This window comes from Physcomitrium patens, chromosome 15 (genome assembly GCF_059467195.1).
Source record: "Physcomitrium patens ecotype Gransden chromosome 15, ASM5946719v1, whole genome shotgun sequence".
NCBI classification, from domain to species: Eukaryota; Viridiplantae; Streptophyta; class Bryopsida; order Funariales; family Funariaceae; genus Physcomitrium; species Physcomitrium patens.
This window is the reverse complement of record NC_143424.1, coordinates 10,242,953-10,264,360: the sequence shown is the minus strand read 5'-3', so window position 1 is coordinate 10,264,360 and position 21,408 is coordinate 10,242,953. Positions and strand designations below refer to the sequence as shown.

Below are 21,408 nucleotides of genomic sequence, written 5' to 3'. Positions count from 1 at the left end.
TAGTACACTCATAAGTTAATAAAAAAAATATAAAATCAAGTCTAAATAAGATATATTTAAAATAATATAATATAAAAAATATTAATTTTAGAAGAATTATATTTAGATTACACCAACAAAACATATACAAAAGAATTATTATAATCTCATATTTAAATTATTTTACTTTTTTAGTTTCTAAAATAAATTAAAATTTTATAATTTAATATTTATAATTTATAAGTCGAAATTAAATAGATATTTATATTTTTAGATATCTTAATTTTTAATTTATAATTAATGTATCTTATTATTTATAAGGTTTTTTATTCCAATATTTTACTTTAGAAGATCTTTTATTTAAAAGATATAGCCACTTTCACTTTAATTTTAAGATTTTGACTTTTGAAATATGTAGTTTGGAAATTTTGAATTTTGGATTATATGGGTATGCCTAATTTTTTTGACATTTTTATTTTTAAATTTTGACTTGACCTATTGTGAGTCCTATCATTGCATCTTAATTTTTGGAATTGTTTAAAAAAATTATTTTTTTTGGATATATAAATAATAATATTATGAAGTTTATTTGATGATGTAAGTGTTTATTAGAATTTAAAAGATCTTATGAGTTTAAAAGATATTATTAAGTAAAAAGTCATTAAATTAGAGTCTTAATAAGTCTTAGAGGTAATTATCTTAGATAGTTTAGTATATTTTTCTTAAAAATAATAATTTTTATTTAGTTATTAAAAAAATTCTTACATATTTTTCCACTTATTTTTATTATCTATTAAAATATTATAAATATTAGCTAGTATGTAAAAAAAGAATAATAAATAAACTTCATAATTTATTTTTAATTTATGTAAAAATTTAGATTTTTTGGTTAATTCAAAGTGATTTAATTTCAATAGAAAGTCATTGAGGTAAAATAAAATAAAATAAAATAAAATAAAAAACTTGAATTTATGTTAGTTGTTAGAAATATTATGAAAATTTCTAGAATCTTTTAAAAGCCTTTAAAAATTTTCAAGACATGTTTTTAAGACTTTAATAACAGTAATTTTACTATCTTAAGAGACTATAAAAAATAATTGGAATAAAATTTGAAGGCTTTGTAAGGTAATTTTACTAATTTTTAGTATTTCAACACCATGGAGGAATCAAAAGTATAAAAAATCATAGTGACAAGAAACTAGTAGTTGTAAAAAAAGTTGTGCATATATCATATATAGATTATAGCACTTTTAATATATGTAAGAAAATGAGACTAAAGATTTTTGTCTCCTCTAAGATATCTTATACACCATTTTGTGAGGCTTAAAAAAGTTTAAATCTTAGACATCCATAGTAAGTTATTTTAAGTTAAAATTTATTTTTTTAATTTTTTAATTTTTTACTTATTTTATTTAAATCCTCATAACTTACTTAAAATAAATTAGAATCACATTTTTTATATCATTTAAAAGATAAAATAATTATTAAAAGTATATCTATTTATTCTTTTATTTTTATTTTCTTACCAAGGTTTAAAATTTAAGATTTAAGATTTAAAATTACATGGATGTGTCCAATTTTTTGATCTTTTCATTTTTTGGTTCCAACTTAATATTCTCCTATATCCCTCCTCCCTTCTCTCTCCCTCCTTCACTTGTGGGATCTATAATTTCAATGGAGTAAATAAATTTATCTACAAGTTCTTAGTTTATCAAAAATGATTATTTTGAGTTAGGCTTTGGATTTTCAACTTTAATTTTTGAAGAATTCTTGAAAATTTTAAATAGAGCAATGGATGCATTAAGCAATTTTTAATTCCAGATATGTATTTAAATTTCTCTAAAAGTGTTATATACTTAAATATATACTTATTCATAATATGATGATAAAATAGATATCTTATATAATTACATGTTTATTTTTTGGTTGGAATTATACATACACATATATATATATATAAACATGTATATATATATATATATATATATATATAAAAGATGATGTGATAATTACTTGGATCATTTTCCAACCATCATAAAAAAAATTGGCCTTCTTGTATCAAAGTTTGTTAGCATTGTTGTGTTATGTGAAAATTAGCTTGAGAATGCACTAGTGTCAAGGACATACATATTGACACTAAAAATTATCAAAATAAAATAAAATAAATAATAAAAATAAATAAATTTAATAATATCTTATCGAAAAGTTTTTAGAAGCTTGATAAATGTGGATTTTACTTTATAAGTATTTGTAGGAAATTAATAGATTAAAAACATGGCCAACAAGTTAGCTATATGTTGTGCATATTGACCACTTTTTTTATAAATTGACTATATGGTGCACATATTAGAAACTTACTAATAGAATGTCATAATGTAATCATTTAATTAGATAGTATATATGGAGATAAGAGTGAGGTCTTTCTCATTCTTGCCAATACTTTTTTTAGTCTTAGTCTTATTTCAAGAGTCCTTAGTATTTTTATCTTTGTTAATAGTAATTTTAATTTTAATTTTATCATTATTTTTGAATGAATATTTGTTACAAATATATATATTAATATTAGTATTTATTTAGATAAAAAGAGTTAGATAGAAGTAAATAAATTTGATAATATCAAATGAAGAAGCTTCTTAGAAGCTTTATAGACATAGATACGACTTTTTAAGGATTTGTAGGTAAGTGGTAGATTGAAAACTTGACCAATAAGTTGGCCACATATTGCAAATATTGGCTACTTTTGGAACAAGTTGGCAATGTGGTATATAAATAGAAAACTTACCTTACAATTTAGGCATGTGTTCCACAAGTTGAATATGTGGTGGACGTTATATAAAATATTGCCACACTATTTATGATTAGATACTACATTTAAAGGCAAGAAAGATATTTTTTTTTTACTCTTGTTAATACCTTTCTTGTTTCTAGTATAGTTTTAAGAGTTTCTAATTTTCTAATCTTTGGTAATAGTCATTTCAATTTCTTCTTGAATAAACATACTTTATTATTTCTTTTTTATATCTTTGTTAAATATATGTCTTACTAATTTATTTAAATTCTTTGATTTTTTTTCTTTAATAACAAGAATAAGGCCTCCATCCCTCTTATTAACTCTTTTCTTGTTTTTAGTCCAATTATAAGAGAATATGGTTTTCTTGTCTTTAGCAATAGCCATTCTTATTTCTTCTTGCATATACATACTTTTTCATTATTTTATCTCATTTTTCTTTGAAACATATCTTATTTGTTTAATAAAAAAAAATTTAAGTTCTTGTCCTTAGCAAAATTTATTTTTTTCTAGTAATACAAGAGTGTATTGACTCTTTAGTTGTTTTGAGATTAATATCCTTGATAATTAGGCATTTGATTGTAGAAGGATTTGATTTTACCTTAAAGTTATATTTATAATCTAAAAATAATATATATCATAGTTAGAAATATATTTTTAGAAATTTTGAATAACCTAAGTAAATTTCTAATTATACTAAGTATATCTTATGAATTCTAAAAAAATCTTAAAAATATCTTATAACATTCTAAATTCTAATAAATCTGACAAATCTGTGCGGATAATATTTATTCCTCAATTCAAATTCTAAGATAGATTTAATTAAGATTTTTTTGTAATTTTTGATTTGAAGTAATAGATATAATTAATAATAAATAAATAAAATCACACAAACATAAAATAAATAAAAAAATCATACAAACATAAAATAAATAAAATCAAATAATTATAGATTCAAAAAATTAATTACAATTTATTCAATTGAATTAATTTTAATAAAAAAATATATTTTAAAATATAAATTATTTTATTTATATAATGACATGAAAAATATATAAATCTAACTTACAATGAATAAGTTATAAAATTTTTAGGATTAGAAGTTAAAAAATTTATAATAAATAAAAAAAATATGTTTTATCTCAAGTATAAGAGTTTAAAGTTTCAAGCTTCTCAATGGCTTATAAGTAGTGTTTATAGGTGTCTTAAAAGAACCATAAGGCCATAGTCTTATATTCCTATCCAAATCCAAGATGCTACACCTATATAGGACATGTACACCTCTCTTCTTACAATTACTATGCTACTTGTTGATCCTCCTATTTTTTACTAGTAAACCACTTTTTTGTATTTTTATGTACACCATGATCTTTGAATATATTCAATTAGCATATCAACATTGTTAGGCTTTTAGATCTTGCTCAAATTCTTTGTAATGACCATTCAAGCAAAAAAAAATCATTGTTACCAAAGTCTTAAAAATATACTCTAAACATTCATAAATAAATTATAGATAAATTCTAAAAATCTTTTTAATTTTATTATATAATAGCATCAATTTAAGGCTACGATTTTTCTACCTTTGTAATATTTTTTTAATAATATAATCACTTTAAATTAACTAAAAATCTTATTTTTTACATAAATAACCAAAAAGAGATGAGATTATTTCTCATACTTCTTCTACCTACTAACATTTATAAGTTTTGAATGAATAATACATATAAATATAAGGCCAATGAGATATTATTCTCAATAACTAAACATTGATTCTCACCATTATGAAAAAATACTAAATCAACTAAGATGATTGCATCAAAAACTTACTAACACTCATTTTTACGACTTTTTTCTCTAATAAGACTCTTAAAACTCATAAGTCTTTCAAAACTCTAATAAATACTTAAATAATGAAATAAATACTTTAATAGAAATATTGTTGGTTCTAAATATAAAAGAATACTATTTTTTTACAACTTCACCAATTAAAATGCATTGGTGTTAGGCACACAAAAATATCCTTGGTATCAATCACAATTAATGTGACAAGTGAGGTATTCCATGGATAGAGATTTGCAAATCCAGATGAGACGATGACTCAGACGAGAGTAGATTTTTGCAAATTGTTCTTCCTGAGCAGTTACTGGAAGAGCTGCACCTAATCTTCTGCTTTGTAGAGAAAACTGAGCATTTGAGCACTGCTAACCATCAGAGTTAACTGGACAGGGGTGACTGATTACATGGTATCAAACATTTCTGAAAGACCACCATCTTTAATCATAGAGGTTCATACACATGAGAAAAACAGCATACAGTGGACCCCCAACTGGATTTCTCAAGTATTCAGTTGCATGTACCTCGAAACATGTGAAACTCATGCTGTACACGACAGATAAATGGAAGGCAGGAACACCGCCATTTAAACAGTGGGACTGGAATTGGCCAAATTTTTTTGTTGGCAGCGAATTGGTTTGTGGATTGCAATACTCCCCCCAGCACTAGTGGAGTGGTCCAGCGAGGGGAGTACCTTATTCAACAGGACAGCGCAAAAACTGTAAATAATCGTTGTCCATGGGGGTCACAAATGTTGACCATGAAGGCGACAAGGCTTTTTAGCTGTCAGGGCCTCTCATCTGCATCCCACATTGAATGTCATTCGACGTGTGTACTTCAAGACTCTGCGGACTACGCTGCCTAATGAGCCCATTCTGAACTCCGTAACTAATTGTGAGTTTATTGAATGTGAAAGTGATAGATTCAATCAACTCCTGCCCTGCCAGCCATATGTGTAAATCTGTGATAGATTGTAAAGAAATAATCACAGATTTACACATATGGCTGGCTGGGCAGGAGTGATCCTTCTAGAAAGCTTTTGAACACTTGCAACCACTGGGCTGGTAGAAGCAAGGGCACTTCGTGTCCAGCTCCACGAACTGTAACGAGCGTCAAATTTCCTTGGCACACCACCAAACGGCCTACCACCTGTAATCACGGCCATAATCACGCAAGTGGGATTATCACACAATCGCCATGAACTTGAAAGCCTTCTAAAGTGGTCGCTCCCGTCACTTCTTTCGACATTCAAAGTACACACCCTAGATTAGTACGTCGGAGCTAATTATCGTAGCTGGCCAGAAATTCTATTCATGAGAGGGACTAATCGACTGGGGACATGAAGGTCGACAACGACTTGCACAGCGACTTGCGATTGTGTCGGACATGTGATTCCCCTGCTCCAAAAATAGAATTTGAAAGTATTCCTAGATTAGTCGATTACCTGTTGGTGGCGGTACCAGGAATACCATGGGACGACAACGGACAGATTCAGGGATGTCAAGGCGTATCTAGTGCCCGAAACTGGTACTACACTGTCCGCATCTCCACTGCACTCCATCACAGTATGGATTCTTCAGTAACAGAGACTCGGATTAGGAATACATGGACCGAATCAAAAACCCAATTTGATGACCGAAGCAACTTCCTGGGTTCGGTGGAATTGCAAGGAATGAACTGAACCTGAACACCCAGAGACGTAACCCAGCGTCAAGGAGCTCCAAATATATCGGCAGTACCGTGGCCGCGGTGCCCTGCCAATTCTCAAACAGCGGATCACTACACCCAACGCATGGATTCCCTGTCGTATTGGCGTGCAGTGCCTTCTGGACGTCTGGGCGGTTGAAGTAGACCAACGAGTAATCGTGAGAGCAAGGGTCGTATCCTCGTCGCAAGCGGCTCAAAATAGGATTCACCACCATCTGTTGAGAATTTCGACCAAATTTGCTCCCGGTGGAATTCGCCGATGTGTTGGAGATGCATGCCGGTGCATAGATCGAGTAGGGATCCATGTTGCCGTATTCATCGTCCGCTTCGTAATACAACAGCTGGATGCATTTGTGGGAGACTGGATCATTCTGGTGCGTGAAGTTGCACTCCTTCTTTAACTCGGCATATGTCTCGTCGCTGATCATGGCGTGATAGTAAACGTACTTGACGTAGCCCCAGTTGTCGTTGTAGGAATCAGTTACTGGGTTGCCTACCATGAAGCCCTTGAAGTTGGTCTTCTCATGGGATGTGAGATTCTTGCTCTTCTCGTAGATGAGCTTGGCTAGCTCGGGAACGTAGTACCCTAGCCCCTTGAAACCGTGGAGTTCATCAGCGACAGCGAAACAGTGAATCTTCATCGGTCTTGCTAATTGTTGATCGGCTTTCAAAACGAACTCAACGATTGGAAGGCGGAGGAAAGAGGGGTGGGGGCTAACCGGCGTAGCTTTCCCCAGCGCGGAAGAAGGGGCGAGATTTGTAATGCGGGAAGCGCTTGAACCAGTTCATGACGAAGGCGTAATCGTCACTTGCTGCAAATAAAAAGTCGGTCAAGAAATTTACCTCGTCCAAACAGAACCAAAAAAAATTATGTAAAATAAGATCTGTATCGGAACAGCTCGGCGGGGGGATCAAGAGGATCGACACCTGTGCGGTTGTCACCAGCTGCGAGGAGATCGCCGCTGATGTTGCTGTAGGAGAACCCAGTTCCAGCGGGCGATTCGACGAAGATCACATTGGCAACTGCAATTCCAACAATTCGTCAGGATTGATCTCTCATTTCAAGCGGGCGACAAGGTATATCTCTATTCCTCGGAAAATCGCTCGAGAATATTCAATTACCTCTATTGCCAGCGTGAGGATTTCGCCGGAGGGACTGGCCGTCGGGGTTGACGAAAAAGGGGCCGAGTTCCTAAGCGAATCCATACGCGATTGATGAGCAACCAGGACCTGCATCCCAATTCGACCACACTAGTACCAAGAAATAAAACTCGATTGTTCTCGCTAAATTCTCAGAATTCATGACCGTCGCGGAATTCACAGAGAGGGGCCGAGAGAAGGGACGTTGAACCAAAACACCACAGGCTTCTCCTCGGGCTTCTCCTCCGCCTCTACGAAGAAATAGTAGTGCGCCCTTCCGGCCTTCTAGTCCACTGTGATGTATCCTCCAAACATGGAGAATTCCACTGGTGTGGTTGTCCCGGTAGCATTGTGGTGGTTGTCCCGGTAGCATTGTGGTGGTTGTCCCGGTAGCATTGTGGTGGTTGTCCCGGTAGCATTGTGATTCTGCCTGCTTTGTGCTGTGCGCTGCCTTCAATACCCTCTTCCATGTTTTCCTTCCACTCTAATCCCCTCTCAAAGCAAGTGCATTGAAATCGAAAGTCAATATTAAAGTAAATAAGTATTACCTAAGATAAGTTACTAAAAGGTCAAAGGCAGCAAAGATAAAAGTAAGTAACAACGGTGGCGGCTAGGTTTATGATGGCGGCTAGGGTTTAAGAAGCAGCTAGATAAAGTGGCGGCTAGGTTAAGTGGTGGCTAGAGTTTCATTGGATGGATGTAGATGAAGTTCAGCCATAGTAGATGTAAACTCCTCCTATAAGTAAAAGAAGTTGGAAGTGAAAAGCATCTCATTCCACACTTCTCTTGTGTGCAACCTTGTTGATTTCTACTTACTTGTATCTTGCTTGTTGTGTTTCTTCAATAGGTTATGAGCCCACTCACACTTTGTTGTGCCATTCAAGTAAGTTAGTATCATTCTCTTGTGGTTGTACTTGTGTGGAATAGATCTTATGGTCTTTGCTGATGTTAGGGTTTGTAAGATCTAAACTTGTGTTTTGGACATGAAGAGGTGTTGATTTTGATCTTATAAATCTCTTACATTGCTTTGTTGGTTCTTATCTCCCTAGATTGAGAGTTTAAGACATTATAGAAAGACCTTGATAGTGTCTTTTGTTCTTTCACTTACCTTGTATGTATAGTGAAATGTTTGACTCAAAAGAGTGAGATTGCATGATATTGAGGTTTATTGGAGTACACATACTTGGTAGAAGCTTTAGAGCTTAAGTTGAGAGTGTTTTGAGTGAAAAAGCACTTATTTGTTTACAAGAAGGCATTCTGGGACTCTACTAGTGCAAAATTGTTTTGGTGATTTTAAGCTCATAGTGACTCCTTTTCTTGATATTTTTTGATAGAGCCCTTCTTAGACATGGCTTTTAGTGAAGGTAAAGATTTGAGAGTGATTGAGAAATTTAGAGGAGAAAATTTCTACCATTGGAAGGTCAAAATGGAGCTTTTGTTGGCGTCTTTGGACCTTTCGGACATTGTAGATGAAAGTGAAGAGGCTCCTAGCATAGATGCAGATGCTAAAGAGATGAAGGACTTTTCTAGACGTGAAAAGAAGGCTTTTGGCATAATTACCACCAATTTGGATGAAGCCAACTTTTTTCATATCATCTCTTGCAAAAGACCAGCAGAAGCATAGAAGACTCTTTGCAACATATATGAGAGCAAGAACTTATCCAACATCATCTTCACAAGGAGGAAGTTCTTCACTTGTAAGATGGAAGAAGGTGAAGACCTCATGGCTCATATCAATAAGGTAAAGGCTCTTGCAAATCAACTAGCAATTGTTGACAAGCCTTTAGAAGAGGGTGATATTGTCATGACCTTGCTGATGAGTCTTCCCAAGTCCTATAACTACCTCATTGTAGCATTGGAGTCCATTAAGATGAAGGAACTTACAATGGACTATGTGACGGCAAGACTTACCCATGAAGTCACCAAGAAGAAAAAAAAAAACCTCAAAGTGAAGATTCAGCACTCTACTCATGTCAAAGCAAGGGCAATCCTTCATATCAACGAGGTAATGTCAAAACTTACTTCATTTGTGGAAAATCAAGTCATTTTGCACGAAATTGCTACAAAGCCAAAAAGGGAGATAGAGAAAGTGCCAACAATATATATGAGCAATTTGGAGGAGATTACTTTGCATTCATGGCAAGTCAAGGCACCTCTATGGCTGCCATTTCCAAGTGGATTGTTGATTCAGGTGCCACCAAGCACATGACACCATACAAGTGTTCATTTGATACTTATGAAAAAATTTCAGCAACAAATGTGATTATGGGAGACAATGGCATAGCACAAGCGATTGGAATAGACTCCATTGTAGTGGAGATTGTTGTGAGAGGACAATCAAAGACAATCAGATTGAAGGATGTCTTGCATGTACCTAAGATCAAGAAAAATCTCCTTTCGGTGAGTAAATTAGTTTCACATGGTTGCAAAGTGCAATTTGATAAGAATGGATGCTTTATAAGAACATTAAAAGGAGATGATGTTGTCAAAGGCTTTAGATATGGCAACCTTTACTTCATCAAATGTAAGATGGTGAATGGAGTTGAAGTGGCCACATTTGCTGAGTTTCCACTTGATCAAGACAAGTTTGGCATTTGGCATCGACGCCTTGGTCATTTGAATGTGAAGAGCATGAAGGAACTCCAATCCATGGTAAGTGGCATGGATCTTAGTCAATTTAGCCACAATGCCAATACACTTGCTTGTAAAGGTTGTATTCAAGGCAAACAACAAAGGGCCTCATTTCCAAGTGGAGTTGCAATATGTGCTAGCAAGTTGTTGGAGATTGTACATTCAGATGTTTGAGGACCTATGAAGATGCCATCAATAGGAGGAGCATGATATTTTGTGACATTCATTGATGATTTTTCAAGGAAGATGTGGATTTATATCATCAAATACAAGAGTGAGTGCTTTTCTAGATTCAAGGAGTTTAAGGCACTTATAGAAAAGCAATGTGATTGTAAGATCAAGGTGTTGTACACGGACAATGGAGGTGAGTACATGTCAAAGCATTTTGATGAATTTTTAAAGATTCAAGGTATTGCAAGACAAACCTCTACTCCATACACTCCACAACAAAATGGAGTTGCTGAAAGAGCAAATCACACTATTGTGGAGATGGCAAGGAGTATGCTACATGCACAAAACCTTAGGTTTGAATATTGGGCGGAAGCCATGGTAACATCAGTATATACAAAGAATAGGTGCCCTATAAGTGCACTTTCATCAAGAACTCCAGAAGAAGCTTGGAGTGGGAGGAAACCTTGTATTTTACACATGAGGACTTTTGGATGCATCGCCTATGCAAAGGTACCAGACTGTATGAGGTCCAAATTTGATGCAAAAAGTATAAAATGTGTATTTGTTGGATATTGTGAAGGTACTAAGGCATATAGACTAATGGATTTGAATACCAAGAAGATCATCAAAAGTCATGATGTAGAATTTTTGGAACATAAGAGTGCTTGTGAGCACTTGGAGATGTATCCAAGTGGGAGCAATAATGTGTTTGTAGACACATCTCCAATTTTAGCAAAAGAGGAAGAAAAAGATGATGATTGCCATGAAGATGGTGTGAATGAAGAAGGAGAGACAAAGAAGATGAAGAAGAAGATCTCTACAATTCCAAGGACTACCAATGTTCAAGATATTGTAGATGATGATGAGTATTAGCCTTTGAATGAGAAAAAACAAGGATTAAGAAAGAAGAAGCTTGGAAGTAAGCATGGAGTTCAATAAGATCAATCTTTTTTAAATGAAAGGAGATATCCTTTGAGAGATAGAAAACAACTTAATGAATGGTGGAAGAACCACATCTTTCCTCAAATAAGTGAAGAACATGCCAATGTTGTACTTCTTGCTGATTCATTGAATTTGTGTGATGCAATGAAGTCCATAGATGCAGTGAAGTAGGAGAAGGCCATAGAAGATGAATACAAATCACTCATGGACAACAAAACATGGGAATTGACTCAACTTCCTCCAAATCGATCTCCAATTGGTTGTAAGTGGGTGTTTAGAACCAAAAGGGATGCAATGGGTAATGTTGTGAGATATAAGGCAAGATTAGTTGCCAAAGGGTACTCACAAGTTGCTCGTGTTGATTTCAATGAGACATTTACTCCCGTGGCCAAATTCACCACTATTAGAACTATTGTCGTAATTGGAGTAGCAATGGACTTGGAGATGCATCAAATGGATGTGAAGACAGCATTTTTAAATGAAAAGTTGGAAGAAGACATCTACATGGATCAACTTCAAGGATTTGTTGAAGATGGCAAACAACACCTTCTTTGTAAGTTGAAGAAATCTTTGTATGGATTAAAACAATCACCAAGGACATGGTATCAACGCATTGACACATTCTTTTTGAATGAGGGATTTGTAAGAAGTAAGGCTGATCATTCTTTGCATGTGATGCAATCAAATGATTTCATATTGATTGTCATCCTATATGTTGATGATTTGATCATATTAAGTAATACCATAAAGAAGATGGATTGATTGAAGGCAAAGTTGAAGGTAGAGTATGAAATGAGTGACTTGGGAGAATTCCACTATTGTTTAGGAGTGAAATTTGAAAAAGATCATGGTAACAAGACCATTACAATGAACCAAAGCAAATACATTGAAGAAGTGTTGAAACGATTCAACATGGAGGATTGCAAGTCCATTGGAATACCTTTGGAAGCCAACTTGAAGTTGATGAAGCTCACCAATGAAGAATTTACTGAAGTTGAAGATGAAATGAAAGGTGTTCCATACAAGGCAGCAGTAGGCTCACTCATATATGCAATGGTTGGCACAAGGATGGATCTTGCATATGCGGTAAGTGTTGTGAGCCAACACTTGTCAAAGGCTGAATCAATCCATTGGGCAACCATCAAAAGGATCATGAGGTACTTAAAAGGTACTTAAAACTTCAAATTGTGTCTTGGAGAGAGTAATGTTGCATTACATGGTTATTGTGATGCGGATTGGGCTGGAGATGCAAATGATAGAAGATCAACAACGGGATATATATTCTTTGTTGGAGTGGGAGCAATCTCATGGAATTGTAAGAGCCAACAATTGTATGGTCCACAATGGAGGCAAAATACATGGCAGCAAGCCACGGCGCAATGGAGACAATTTGGCTAAGACAACTTTTAGAAGACATTGGACTTGTTCAAATGGAAGCAACTCCAATGAAGTGTGATAACCAAGTATGTCTTGCTTTTGCAAAGAATCCAAAGCATCACTCAAGAACCAAGCACATTGACATTCAACATCACTTCATAAGATAGAAGATTGAAACAAGAGTGATTGACATGAAATATTGTATAACAGAAGAGATGCTTGCTGATTTGCTTACAAAAGCACTAGTGAAGAATAGGCATCAAAAGTTAAGAAAGGTACTAGGACTAATAGTCTTTGACCAATAGCAAAGTGAGAGTGTTAAAGTAAATAAGTATTACCTAAGATAAGTTGCTAAAAGTTGAAAGGCAGCAAAGATAAAAGTAAGTAACAATGGTGGCAGCTAGGTTTATGACGACGGCTAGGGTTTCAGAGGCGGCTAGGTTAAGTGGCAGCTAGAGTTTCATTGGATGGATGTAGATGAAGTTCAACCATAGTAGATGTAAACTCCTCCTATAAGTAAAGGAAGTTGGAAGTGAGAAGCATCTCATTCTACACTTCTCTTGTGTGCAACCTTGCTGATTTCTACTTACTTGTATCTTGCTTGTTGTGTTTCTTCAATAGTCAAGCAATACAAAACCACCACAAGAGGCCAAACAACGACACTACTCTGCCTTCCCTTCATATATTTGGAACTATTTGATGATTCTTCTACCTGTAGTGGAATCCGACGCCTCAATCCTCCAACTCACATTGTTGTTTTTGTTGTTGATGATGTTGTAGTGGAATCCGACGCCTCAATCCTCCAACTCACATTGTTGTTTTTGTTGTTGATGATGTTGCTGTTGTTGATGTTGTTGTTGTATCCTCTTCAGGTTCGATGAGCCACTCACAATGTACCTACAACCTCAAATCAGACAGGTGCCATTCTAATAGACGCCTCATACTTTCCTTCCATGAAAGGGCTTCAAGAGAGTGCTAAGCCTTCGTTCGGCCCACCACAGAAAAAACTTATTCCCTCGAAACCAGATGAAAGTTCACGACGAGAAAACAACCAAATATGCCGATGTCTCAACGAAAATCTGGTGGAGGGCTTGATGCGATTCAAACAGGAGCTATGCGTAAAACAATCACGCAACGAGAACGAGACCGACGCTGGAACCAAAACCCAAAACCATGACAGGGCGATAGAAAAAAGCAGTCACGTAAACCCAAGCGAGAGCCAGAAAGCTTCGCTAAACATCGCCCAAATTCATCACTGCATGCAAGTTCCGCCTTCCCACCAACACTCTCGATTGCAGGTCCATCTCAATAAAATAACTCCACCCATGAGCCCCATCCAACCAGTTCAACCTCAAGCTAGTGGCAACACTTATGCGCCGCCAATCTATCCTCCAACTGGCTGCAAACCATAAGCTAGAATCTTCACCATCAACACCACCACCACCACAATCACCCAATCTTCCTGATTGCAACACCAGAGATGAACCATAATGTGATAATAAAACTATCCAGTTCCATTGACAATGCAGCGTTGAAGCAAATTCTCCAACACCAGTAACGCATGAGCATCGATGAGACAGTGAACCTGAAATGTGTGGGTTGGTCTGCTACTGTAGCATCAATAGCAGCAGTGTCGTCGGAGCTATGGAGGTGGAGGAGGAGGAGTAGGACCAGAGCTTGGTGTCGGCAACTCCGCACCATCAATGAATCAGAGAGGGCACCATGGCCTCCACTGGTCTGAGACTGGTTCTTCCAGTCTCAGAAATCACATTTGCTGCACACAATTCTGGCCACTGGAGCCGCGATGTTGAGATGGTGAGAGTGGTACTCCTTGTTGACGATCAGTCCCATCCCTTGTTTTGCTTCTTTTCACGACACTGCTTTCCCGGCTTCTGATCCTCCGTGGGAGGGATTCATATGCTCAATGAATGGCACTGTTTGTGTGGATGCTCCTCTCTACATCGAGAGGGTTTCACTTCATCGGCTTCCCTTAATACCCCAGTAAAAATATAGTGCAACAATACACGTTTTTGAACACCAAGCTCAAAAATGTTATTGAACATAATGATATGTGTGTTTAATTTCCTTATCAATAAAAAAAAATTAGTGAATTTATTTTATGTATAAAACTTGAATAAACATTAATACCACAAGTATTAAACATTGCATTCTTTCATTCTATTTTGTTCACCACAATCAATTAGAATCTTTATTTAATTCTAAAATTGACTATATAGTAAATTAAGTCTTTTGGTTTACTATATATATTTTTATCTATCTCTATGCACTCTAAATAGATTTTTACCTCCTTTTGAACACATCTAGTTGTGAACAATCTTGTGATGCAAAATTTAATAAATAAGTTAAATAAGAAATAAAACAAATTTTTATCTTTACATTCTATAGTTCTATATTTATTTTTCTATTGTTCATAACAACAATGGTATTGCTAAAAACCAATATGACTTAAATTTATTATCAATACAACTTTCCACCAACAATAGAATCACTTATCATAATCAATTAATCTCAATAAATGAAATTAAGATCAATTGTATGCAAAATGTAGAAAAGCATGCACAACTCATCTTCGCTTGCATGTAGGCAACCCCTGTCGTATACTTGCCTTGACAACCTTGAATAATTTAAGAATAAATTAGTAAACAATAAACCAAGAATTTCATTCTACAAACTTGTAATGGATGAGACCCTGTTCAGGAATTGTTCTCAAAATACAATTATCTCACACAAAACTCAGTAAAATTTGGCTGGGTTTAGCCAGGTCTAGTGGCAAGCAATAACGCATGATTCAGAAAAGTGCTAATCAGTGTTTGAATTCCATTAGGCATGGACCCCCTTTAATCTATACGAAATCAATGCTGCATGGCTAATTGAGGGTTTTTGTGTTGGCCCACATTATGACATAGCTACTTCTATGAGCTTTTGTGATGTACAAGGTACTGAAGGGCAACAGGTTGAAAGACCTTAAATTGATGCTGACAACAGTTATCATTGTAATGAACCTGAGTCTTAATTGCACTGCAGGATTGACTTGTTGTATGGATGATAGTATGAACGTTGAGTCAGATCACAGGCCTCTGTGGGAATTGCTTCTATGTATCAGTGAAAACTTCATGAACTCATTCGAAAACTACATCAGGGTTTCAGGAAGCCAGGTCTGCTCATCAGCAGCAGGCAATAGGAACCATGCAAATTTGTGCCTAAACACCATGACAAACACGGTTGACTACAGGGGCATGTTTCTGCCGATGCATCTATTTAACACATCACAAGTACGAACGCAATAGCATGATGGGATTACAAATACTCAGCCAGCCCGACGATGAGAAAAAAAAGTAGTATCACTAAGAGAACTTTGGCAGATCATGTCATTCTGGTCCGACTTGTCAGTAACCCAATTACTTGAAGTGGTCAACCAAGCTCAAACTGTACGTCAAAGCTGAGGATTGGAGAGTTAAAATTGCAATCAACGTCCACAACACAAAGATTGTACGCCCTCACGACTTCCAGATACTCTAGTAGGCATATTCTTTAAGTCGGAATATGTGAGTGTTAGTGAATATGATCTGATCCTACCAGACCATGAATATTACAATCTACAAAAGTGGCTACGAAAGTAGGTTGAAAAAATCATCAGATGGCTTCGCAGCAGACTTCTCGATGGTGTCACGAACACCGAATGATGCAAAGTCGGGGATAATTGGATCGAACAAATTAGGAACAGCATCTGGAAAGCATGTAGCACCTGTACTGCTTGGCTCACTCAAGGTCTGATCCTCGAAACCTGAAAAACTTACAGATGAGCTGGGAGCTTTGACATGGAGCACCTGCTCTCCAAACACATCAAAGTTGCTAGACAAATGAGGCTCTTGAGTAACTGTGCCGAAAAGATCTGGTACAGAGGCACTAGAGGTCACCTCTTTGTTCAAATTCATGAAATCCGGGATGCTACCTTGGGAGCCTCCATTCTTGACAACGCCCGTTTGATGGGCAGATAGTTGATTTCTAAGAAATGCAAAAGCATCGGAATCATTCTGAGTAGAATTGCTGCCGAGGTCAAAAAGGTCTGGGGCTAATTGTGTCAGCCCTGGGCTTATGGCAACGGAAGTCTTGTCAGCACTTACAGGAGTGCTCAAAGAGTCGAAGTCGGTCAGCCTTGTCGAAGTTGTCGAAATTGTCAGAAGATCTATAATTGATTGTTCTGATTTAGACACATTAGAGGGGTTCTCGAAGCTAAGAAGGGCATCGTCATTGGGAGATGCAGATCCAGTTGCAGAACCAGTAGTTTCAGAGTCAAAGTTCAGCAAATCAACAACTGGTTGGGCTGGTGGCAGAGGCTTTGACTTAGAAAGTATGGCATGGGAGCCGCCTGGTGGAGGTGGGGGAGGAGGTAACTTGAACTCGCCAGATGAAGATGTGGTTGGTGCGAAATCGCTCATCTTTACCTTGCTTACAGTTCGCCGAGGTCCACTCGTCGTAGATGGATCCTTCTTGGATTCTTTACCAGGAACCTTGACCAGTGGACTCTGCACACTGGTTTTGGGAATGCTAGAGGTAGAGGTCTGAAGAGGATTTGATGGGTTTTCCTCGTCAAACAAATCATCTTTACCAGTAAATGAGGACGAACCGTTCAATTTTGGACTCATCCCTGGGCTTAGACTCTGCAAAACCAATAACGAGCTCGTTTCCTCAAACAAACCAAGTCTTTTCAAAGCTGAAAGAGAAATGAAATATGAACCATGGACCTCGGAAGAGAGGGAAAGGCTAGTCTAATAGTAAAGGCGAAAGGATATTCTAGAAATATCTAAGTAATTCATCAAGTCCTTAATATTCGTATACAATATTGTTTTTTGATAAATTAAATATGCTATGAATCAGAGAGGTAGTACTCTATGGGAAGAACTAAAGCGGCAAGGTGGCACACGAACAAATTGGATACCTGAGCACAAATCACCGAACGAAAAATGATAGAAGAATTGAAAATAGCCTTAGAAATAGGTTCAAGATACTTACAGAGAAATCTGCCCAATTTGAGTCATTTGAATTCTGCTTAGGAGAAAAGGTAGCAGCGTCATCCTCGAATGCTTTCCAGTCACTAGTTGAATTCCCACGAAATTCATTTCTCGATTTTTCTTGCCTATTGCCGCGCTTTTCAGATAAGATTCTTTCTTCGAATTCAGTGAATTTTTTCCCCACGTGGTAGTCGTCGGTGTCCGAATCCAACATGAGACCCTCTGAAGCTGAGGATGAAGTATTCCCGAATCCACTGTAGCGTGAAGCACCAGATCCAGAACCACTTGATTGATAACTACCTGATCCAAAAATGCTCTTTGTAAGCTTCTGAGCTCGTTCACGTTCCTCCTTCAAATATTCGTCCTCTGACAGCAGCTTCATTACCTGCTTGGCTTTTTTCCGCACAACTAGTCCATGATCAACCCTACAAAATCCATGTGCTAGAGTCAGGAAGAAAAACTAAATAAAATAAAATAAAAAACACACATCACACGGGAGAACATTCAAGAAAGTAGACACTTGCATGCTAAAGGTCGAAATGAAAAAGAATCAATGGTGCCAAATGAGCATATGAAGTCAGAGACTATCGCTTCGATATAACCAACGCACACGAAAAACTGAATGAGACTGATTAGAAAATACCCTCGTTCACTAACATAGCTGAAGCGTGTTAAATCCTCAATCAGGTCTCTGTCAGAGCTGAATTCCATGACTATTTTTTCCGGACCGTGGAAAAGTAGAAACTCTACGACAGTGAGCGTTTTCAGAAACTGCCTCCAGTACTGCTTTCCTACCAATGCCAACCTGAATGATAAAACCACAAGAAAAAAAACGCAACAGGAACTCAGTTAGTACAACACGTTTAGACCTTCGGCCACACCTGATCGTACAGTGGAAAGAGTACCAGGGCCAGAATGGGGACTTGTAGCGAAAAAAGAAAACGTATGTATTGATTAACTCTACTCTTCTCGTCAAATTATAATGTTGAACTCTATAGTATCAGAAGATATTTTGAGACTACTGTTTTTAGCACATCGACGTGAGCTCTCCATATTTAAATCTTTCTGAAAAGAGAGAGAGGGGGAGGGGAGAGGAAAACAACAAAAATAAATATAAATATAAATATAAAAAAGCTAGATTTAAAAAGATAACTTCAACCAACCTCTGATGAAGAACCTGTACAATACGAGGATACTCATCCGATCGGCGGCAGGAATCAGCAATGGCAGCCATTGTCTTTGTTGCAGGACCCCATTCATCATCGTTAGTGGCTTCTTCGGCCAACCTAAAATTTCAAAAACGAACCACGACCATGATTATAATCACGAATGCTCAATCAAACTTCAGGGTCCAAATTTTTCAATAATAAATAAAAAAAAAATAAAGGGCATTTTTAATAAGTAAAAATCCTGCATAGGACATGCTCTATACTGGTGGGGCACGTGCTTACAACTGAGAGTTTGTAACGTCAGTTAAAAGTAGTCGAGCAGAATTGATTTTATCCCTCAAGAAGAAAGAAGCCTGCTTCTTGACGTTGTCATAGTCCACACTTCCAAGCCCCACCTTATGCTTAATGTTCTCAAGATATTCCATCTTACACTTCGAGTACGAGAGCCAGAAGCATGAATGTTGACCTGCGGCTGACAATGCATATTAGAATGAATATGCTGTGAACCAAGCTAACGCATCGACTCCCCAGAAACTTCCACGGCAACGCCTAATTCATATCATAACCACAATACTCACACTCCCCTTCCCACTTGATCTGTGACCACCTCGGGCCACTGTACACCAAACCTAAAGTTTGAGGTCTAAAACTTACGCCAATTCTACGGATTCAAAGCCACTCATCCACAAACAACAGTCGTGATTGAAACACGGAGCTCATTCATGACCAAAACATTCCTCCTAATACTCCCAACCCATCTTCACCCCAACACCTACAAACCCTAACTCTGCACTTCGAGTATTTCCCACTAATTCCACAACCCCAGTTCACCAATTTCCCACTTCATGTCAACTCATCACCGCTCTCTTCAAGCAAAACCTCTTCACCAACTCCCAGATATCAATTACCCTACCCTACCCTTCGGTCTACCTGCAACTCACCGCGGCTCAACCCCACAAACGACAAATACTACCCACGATCCCCCGTAGATTACCTCTTCAATACCCGCCGGCTTGAACGCACAATTCACTACCTCACCATGTGGACACACATGCGCTCACACAGCACGATCCTCTCCCCACATGAAAATTTCTCGTAGCAGCATCAGCAGCAGAGACGAAATAGAACCCACGAGAAGGAAAATCGCGCAAACAAGCGGGACTGAACAGAACAAGGGAGGGAGGGAGTGATGCGGTGACAATACGAGGTGCGTTCGGCGATGGAGTGAGTGCTCAAAGGATTGATTCGATGAGGAACCAAAAATCACACTTGGGGCATCATCGTCATCGTCATTGTGGTCACTGGAATCGGGCGAACATGCCACAGATCCGGAGAAAGCTTGGTGCCCGCGCGGCGCCGGATCGTTCGTTCTCCCTTCGTTGGCTTCGCGGGCGCCAGATGGACGGCGTTCATTCCTCGTCGAAGACGCGGGTTTCGTCCGTCCATGTGTTTGGGTGAAGTTAAAACAGCCAGTCCATTGAAACCAACAATTTGGGAATATAAATAAACAAAAGTTAGTCTAGATTTAACTTTTCATTATCTCACAATGCAAAGAGTTTAAATTTGTAACGATCGGACCATGTTAATGATTTTTATCAAAAATAAATTGGTTGTAGATAAAAACAAAAAAATTACATCAGTATAATTAATAAGTTAGCAATTAAGCTCTCAAAGATGAGTAAAACAGTAACAAAAAGTATAAAAATACCATGATTACCTTCGTCACATTTATTAAGTTTAAGGTAGCGGTCTAATTTTAAATTTATTGGTAATGATTTAGAATGCCACATTAATTTAAACTTAATTCTAAATCAGATTAAGGTGGCATTCTATATCATTTTGAACACAATATATCTTATTTATAATTTTACAATGTACAAAAAGCAAAGCCTCCATTTGTTATGTACGTATGAATGGGAGATTGCCTAAAAACAAAACTCTTACCTTCTTCTTTTTTTCATGGTAGATCATTCAGAAACATCTCAACCCAAACAATGAAAAGTAGTAACGGTTATACAACCCAACATTAGAGTCCGGAAACACAATCTCGAAACAGAAATCAATAACAAAGAAATGTGTGAAGTCACAAACATATTATGATTATTCTTCAATGAGCATCACAAAGTAGCTGTTCCTGCATTCCTCCAAAACACCATGTTACCAAGAATTTCAGGCATGTGACCACAGTTCCAGCATGGTAGCTTCAGCAAATCAACAAAAGAACATCAAACACCTTGCAAAGATGCAGGCTTTGTGCACACATCATTTGTCATGCGAAGAGTTTATTTTGCTCTAGAACATCATGTTTTGGCCTGCAGAGCTTTCTAGTTCTCAACCATAAGGACAACTGGTGACCAGATTGTTCAAGGTTGTAGTGAACACACATACTCCATGTCTCAGAGAATGAACTGTGTTTGTATGGTACTTTGTGCGAATATGTTATACCACATGGACTTCGTAACCATCTCTGGTTGAATGAGATTCGTTCATACCTTGACTTTCTTCCCAAAGCAGACCACGCAACACGATATGTTGAGAATAGAAGGCACCGAGAAACCATTCCTCCATGGAACAAACCTCGCGATCTAGACTGTCGATAAATTACGCCGGCAGCCTTTCAGCGAATTACAACGTCGTC

General features: G+C 36.7%; 1 protein-coding gene and 1 pseudogene across 5 annotated transcripts; both read right to left on the bottom strand.

The window, feature by feature from the left end:
• Positions 1-3,797: 3,797 nt before the first annotated feature.
• LOC112292315 (serine carboxypeptidase II-1-like) lies at positions 3,798-7,820 on the bottom strand (annotated as a pseudogene). The gene is made up of 5 exons (XR_016506492.1): positions 7,430-7,820; positions 7,235-7,330; positions 6,284-7,119; positions 6,036-6,150; positions 3,798-5,749 (listed from the first exon to the last, which is right to left on the bottom strand). The product of XR_016506492.1 is annotated as a serine carboxypeptidase II-1-like (transcript).
• An 8,167-nt stretch (positions 7,821-15,987) lies between these two features.
• On the bottom strand, positions 15,988-20,096 carry LOC112292721 (uncharacterized). Of its 4 annotated transcripts, none has more exons than XM_024541490.3 (6): positions 19,765-20,096; positions 19,053-19,236; positions 18,765-18,887; positions 18,245-18,406; positions 17,603-18,026; positions 15,988-17,250 (listed from the first exon to the last, which is right to left on the bottom strand). In XM_024541490.3, exons 2-6 carry the CDS (start codon positions 19,193-19,195, stop codon positions 16,198-16,200), a joined length of 1,905 nt encoding a protein of 634 aa, XP_024397258.1. In that variant the 5' UTR covers positions 19,196-19,236; positions 19,765-20,096; the 3' UTR covers positions 15,988-16,197. The 4 variants fall into 4 exon arrangements, with proteins under 4 accessions (XP_024397258.1, XP_024397262.1, XP_024397259.1 ...); XM_024541494.3 differs by having other exon boundaries at positions 19,053-19,242; positions 19,975-20,095; XM_024541491.3 differs by having other exon boundaries at positions 19,053-19,242; positions 19,765-20,087.
• Between the last annotated feature and the right edge of the window lie 1,312 nt (positions 20,097-21,408).

What these genes read in the sequence shown, in the direction of transcription:
- LOC112292721 (XM_024541490.3), bottom strand. Translation starts at nt 19,195, where the DNA reads ATGGAATATCTTGAGAACATTAAGCATAAGGTGGGGCTTGGAAGTGTG. An exon ending in AGCTATGTTAGTGAACGAGG is followed by an intron (nt 18,027 to 18,244) that starts GTATTTTCTAAT and finishes TGGATTTTGTAG; the next exon opens with GGTTGATCATGGACTAGTTG. An exon ending in CAAATTGGGCAGATTTCTCT is followed by an intron (nt 17,251 to 17,602) that starts GTAAGTATCTTG and finishes TTGGTTTTGCAG; the next exon opens with AGTCTAAGCCCAGGGATGAG.